This window comes from Engystomops pustulosus, chromosome 7, assembly GCF_040894005.1.
Source record: "Engystomops pustulosus chromosome 7, aEngPut4.maternal, whole genome shotgun sequence".
Taxonomy (NCBI): domain Eukaryota; kingdom Metazoa; phylum Chordata; class Amphibia; order Anura; family Leptodactylidae; genus Engystomops; species Engystomops pustulosus.
In genome coordinates, this window is record NC_092417.1 from 18,422,711 (window position 1) to 18,428,710 (window position 6,000).

Sequence of the window (6,000 nt, forward strand, 5' to 3'; positions counted from 1 at the left end):
CCTTGGGGTCCTGATCGGACTTCAGAGCTACCATATAAACGTAGAAAGGGCTGACTGGGGTATAGTATTTAACACGTTAAACACCCTCAATCAGAGCTCAGTCCAATTGTTACAGCTGACACCCTGTGTTTTAAGATGCCGGCTCAGGTCTGATTACTAGCCGAACTGGCATAAACTCTGTTCTCATATGTCGGACACTAAGGGGCACATTTACTAAGTGTCCGTTGGACGCACTTTCGTCAGGTTTCCCGATGATTTCCGTTTTGTGCCGAATGGCCCCGGGATTTTGGCACACGCAAACGGATTTTGGTGCATTGGCGCCAGCTTGCACACGACAGAAATGGGGGGGCAGGCTGTCGGACAACCCGACGGATTCGGACAAACAGCAGAATTTAAAAACGTGATTGTGTCGCATAATTAAGCACTCAAATGCACCTGGAAGAAGGAGGTGAACTCCGATGGATGCAGGAACTCGGGCGCACGATCTTCATGAATCGCGCCGGACCCGAATCCTCGTCGGACAATGCGCCACGGGATCGCGACAGGAGCACGTAAGTAAATCTGCCCCGATGTGTTAAAGCCCAGAGCTCAGAGTCCGATACATCAGACACAGAGTGATAAGAGGTTAACATTATGAGTATTAAATAACTATGTTGTTCTTTGTTCAAGGTTCTAGGTGTTCCTATGGAGAACTTTAACCAGACTCTTCCAGATGTGTTCTACCTGCTTGGTTTATCTACTGACCCTCACCTCCAAGTTATAGGGTGCCTTATGTTTGTGGTGATGTATACTATTATATTGGCAGGAAATTGTCTTCTTCTCATTACAGTGAGGATCAGCCCAAAATTACACACCCCTATGTACTTCTTCCTCAGTAATCTCTCCTTCATTGACATCTGCTTCTCCTCCACCATAGTTCCTGTTATCCTCAGGAATACCCTATCCACAGAAAAGAGCATTTCAGTAGAAGGCTGTATGGTCCAGATGTTCTGCTATTTAGGAATTGGGACAGCAGAGTGTCTCCTACTTTCCGTTATGGCTTATGATAGGTTTGTAGCCATTTGTAAACCATTACACTATGTCAGTATTATGAACACAAGGTTTTGTATTATTTTAGCCCTAATACCATGGATTCTTAGTTTCATAAACTCCTCTATACAAGTGCACATCACGTGGAGACTTCCCTTCTGCAAGACTCATCATATCAACTACTTTTTTTGTGACGTACCTCCCCTCTTAAGAATGTCCTGCAGAGATCCTTGGCTTAATGAGATATCAATGTATGTGGCATCTGTGATCATGGTTTCAGGCTCTTTCTTCTTGACTTTGATTTCCTATATTTACATTATCGCCACCATTTTAAAGATGCACTCTTCACGAAGTAGATATGCAGTGTTTTCTACATGCTCCTCCCATCTCACTGTTGTCACCCTCTATTATGGAACCATCATGTTCATCTATCTTCAGCCTCGATCTAACCACTCAGTTGAGAAAGACAAGTTTGTATCTGTTCTCTATACGGTGGTGACACCAATGTTAAATCCCATCATCTACAGCATCAGGAATAAGGAGGTTAAGACTTGTATAGTACAAAATATCAAGCAGGTTATAAATCCTTCTGTTTGATGGCATGTCGTTGTTCATCTTCTAAATGTGGTCTCAATTTTAAGTTAAGACCTATGTCAAGCAAATGAAAACCAACTTTGTCAAGGGTAGATAAAGGGAAGATATTTTATTTTCTCAGTTATCCAGGGAAGATAAAAGGGTGAATAGGCCTTTCTTTTTTAAAGGTATTGATGACCTATTGCTGATCAGTAGGTAGTAAAATTAACAGTCTCCAATGTCTGTATAAGGACAAGATAAATCCACATAAGCAGCACTCCAGCACTTTAAACTTGAAAATGTCTCCATTATGGAGAAAACAAACTTCTTCTTTCTTTAGGGGTCTTCTTTCCATGTATCTACCGTGCTGTAAAACCCAAACTGGAGTAAAATAAAAGGAAGCCAATACTAACCTTTCCGATGCCCCCTATGAGTCCTCTTCTGATGTCCTGCAGCAGCAGCTGGCATCAGAGTGTGTTTGTATGCTGGGTATACTGGGGCTATACTATGGGGCAGTTTAGCTGGCTATATACTACAGGCAGGCTGGCTGGCTATATACTGGCCGGCTGACTATAAACACTTAGGCAGGAGCTGGATCAATACTTAGTGCTAGCTGGCTATTTATTGGGGGTAGGGGGTGGCTATCATTATATTGGAGGGCAGGGGGCTAGCTAGCTTTATACTGGGTGACAGAGCGCTGGCTAGCTATATACTGAGGGGCAAGTGGCTGACTAGCTATATACTGGGGGGTAGGGTGCTGACTGGCAATATACCGGTGGCAATAGGCTGGCTGGTTATTTACTGTTGTGCAGAGGGCTGTATAGATATATAATGGGGGAGTCTGTGACCAATGTATTTCTTATCCTTGGCTTATACTTGAGTCAGAGTCAGGTTTTCCAAGTTTTTTGTGGGAAAATTAGATGCCATGTGTTGTTTCTGCTCACCTCCACCTGCATGGTCAATGCTAACCCTTGTCCCAAATACTAGAGTAATAATAATAAAAAGTTGAAGAAAAAATGTCCATGATCAATCAAGAGCTTTATCTATTTTTCCATGAAAATTCTTTATTAGTGTTGAGCGAAGATAAATTAGACTGATGGGTCCATACCATGATGGTTTCGGGCCCCTGAAACCCAAAACTCATCCAGAAGTCTGGGTTAAGTTTCAGCGTTTTGCTAACCTGGAAAATCAGCTTTTAGCTCTAGCAACCACAGGCCAGTATGGACAAGGCTGTGATGGAATATGATGGCCTGATGGAATATGTAACCTACAGTATAAGATGTTCCAGCACAATTACAGCCAGAAGGAAGCAAGAACGAGGCTGCTGAAGGTAGATAGGGCAGGTAGGTAGATAGGGATAGGAGGCTGTTATATTGAGGGACAGATAGATATTTCACATACTTGCCCTTTTCAGGGCAGCGATGATAACTGCATGTGTATACCCATAGCGTCTTTTAGTGCATTGACGGTAACTGCATACGTATACCCCATTCTGTGTTCAAGCACAGTGACATAAGCTTTGTGTGTATATCCTTCTGTCTTCTAATGCAGTGACATTAGTTGCATGAGTATACCCTTACCATCTTATAGCGCAGTGACAAGAACTTAGAGTGTATACCGATACCGAATCTTAGCGCATTGACAGTAACTTTTATACAATCTTATTGGTGTACAAGCCCTGATAATTGTCTCTCATGGAGTCAATAGGTTCCTACTCCTGTGTGTCATCTGCTGAGTTTTTTCTCAAGTATTCTGACTGCGCTGTCCCCCCAACTATGTCTTGAATTCTAGAATTCTAACTTGATGGAATATAATAATAATAATTCCTTTATTTATATAGAGCACACAGATTACGCAGCGTTTCACAGAGCTTTCCAAATCGGTTCCAATGGGGATAACAGTCTAATCAACCTACCAGTATGTTTTGGAGAGTTGGAGGAAACCAGAGGAACCAGAGGAAACCCACACAAACACTGAGAGAACATACAAACTCTCTGCAGATGTTGACCCTAGGATTTGAACCAAGAACCCAAAGGTTTTGACTTTGCTTGTTTTATCATGTTTTTTTCTTCACTTTCTAAATCTTTCAATTTATCCAATTTTGAGAATGTCGTTCCGCTGCGGAATGTCATTCAGGGGGGACATCGGTGAAGCAGGGATAGTTTGGGGATAAGTATTAGGGCTCACTTACCTTTACCTTACTCCTGGCTTGACAGAAAAAAACATCACAACCGTAGACTGCTAAAATGTTTAATAAAGTAGATAATATAAAATTATAACTATCAAAAACACAGTAAAACTTTGAACATCTTAGATGTTGTAGTGAATTGCTCTGGCAAATTTGGAAAAATCAAAAACCAAATGTTTTATTTGCACAACTCAGCAAATAAAAATAAATCCAGCCTTAGCAATGGCATAAAGAACACAAATCCTGCTCGGCTGAGCAATATCCAATACATAGTTAGATCCTATTCTATAGGAATACCTGGATGCCAGGCAGCCGCTCTTGCACAGCAGATCCCCGGTGAGAACACAATTCAGCTTTCTGACCCCAGGTGGAGCTCCCTTACTGATTCTGACATGCAGTTTATGTGAGGGCCTGAGGAGTACTGTGACCTGCACCTGTGGTCTATACAAAAACTCGGAACCGAAGCCCGGATGAAGTAGGCTTCCTACTTGAAGCCTACCCCTACTCCAATGTAAGCAGGCCCATTACAGACTATAGTAAAGGTCTATCCTCGCTAAAGCCAACATGAACAATCAGACTACACCTGCTTACCATATCTTGACCACTTCTGTGGCAAGAATATCATGTTCAGATGTTTATACCGTTTTGGACTGTCCTTCCTTAAAGAAAGTAAGTGATGGACAACCAAACATGACTTGTAGAGAGCGTGGGACCTGCTACACATACAGCCGGTGGACTTAACCTCTTGGTTTGCTGGTCACAGAATATCATCCTAAATTCCTTGACTTACCACGCATAGAGAAATGGTTGACAGCCACAAAACACAAGTCCCGCAAACACAAGAAGTGAGTTTCCAGGGGCCTGAAACTCCACCAACAATAGTAAGTTAATGTCAGGCCTAGGCCTGTCTTTAGTAATGGGCAAATCGATTCTAACAAAGTGGAATTCGTTTGGAATTTCTGGAAAACTTCAGTTCAGCATGAAGTTTACGCTGATTCGTGGGAACAAATTTTTCCCCTTTATTAACAAAATGGCCATGAGCACAACATGTTACATGTGGCAGAAAACTCTGGGAAGAAGAAAGGAACACCCTTGATGACATGTGCAGACAAGTAAGCCAATTAGCGACTGGCAGTCTTATGTGATGTCACAGCCCTATAAAAACAGATTTGCAAACCCATCATTTCACACTGCATTTGCTGTCTCTAGTAGTGATGGGAATTCTGGCTCTTCTTAGTGATCTGGCTCATTAGGCTCTTCTGGCTCCTGAATGGATCCCTATTAAATATATAATAGGTAGGCGCTGGCCAGTCATGCGCTCTGCACCACTCCACTTTTAACCCAATATTATCGGGTTAAAGGGGGTGTGGTGAGCTGTTTAGGGGCGGGGTTTAGTGAGCCATCACTAACAAGAGCTGGCTCTTTATGACGACTCGTCTGCGAACGACCCATCACTAGTCTCTAGCGTCTAGCTGCTTGTACTCAGTAGCTGATGGAGTGATTTTTGCCCAAAGTCCAGAGTGTCTTTTTTGGGGGATCTGTATACCCCAAATTTCAATACTTTTTTGTTGCTAAAGTGGATATCAAGAAATTCGTGTCAAATCAACATAGTTGATTAAACAATATGTCAGAGAGAGAGGTGGCAGGTGGAGTAGGCACAGGTCGCAGCACAGTAAGGGGACGTCACAGCAGCGGTGACTCTGTGAGGCCAGAACTGCTGGTGTCATCTAGCGGCAGTTCTTTCTGACCTTCTGCTGCTGCCGGCACCTCCACACTCTGTCATTGTGCCACACTGTGGCCTACCATGTTGCTGCCACCTCCAGAATTTGTTATTGTGCACCCCCCCCCCGGCCTCATGCTGCTCCTACTGCTGCCGCCCACCTACACACACTGTCATTGTGCCACTCTCTGAATTCTGCTGCTACTACTGCTGCCGTCCACCTACACACACTGTGATTGTGCCACTCTCTGACCTCCTGCTACTGCTGCCAACACCTCCACACTATGTTATTGTGCCACTCTGTGGCCAACCATGTTGCTGCCATCTGCAGAATTTGTCATTGTGCCACTCTCTGACCTCATGATGCTGCTACTGCCACCTCCACGCTCATTGTCATTCTGCTACTCTGTAGCCTACGATGTTGCTGTCACCTCCATCATTTTTATTGTGCCATTCTGTGGCCTACGAATGCTTCTGCCAACTGACCGCT

General features: G+C 43.6%; 1 protein-coding gene across 1 annotated transcript; it reads left to right on the forward strand.

Annotated features, from left to right (window-relative positions):
- The first annotated feature begins 684 nt into the window (after positions 1-684).
- On the forward strand, positions 685-1,626 carry LOC140070015 (olfactory receptor 5B21-like). Its single transcript, XM_072116349.1, has one exon. The coding sequence runs from the start codon at positions 685-687 to the stop codon at positions 1,624-1,626; it is 942 nt and encodes a 313-aa protein (XP_071972450.1).
- Positions 1,627-6,000: the final 4,374 nt, after the last annotated feature.

Excerpts from the sequence above, each read along its gene's own strand:
- LOC140070015 (XM_072116349.1), top strand. The coding sequence starts at position 685 with ATGGAGAACTTTAACCAGACTCTTCCAGATGTGTTCTACCTGCTTGGT.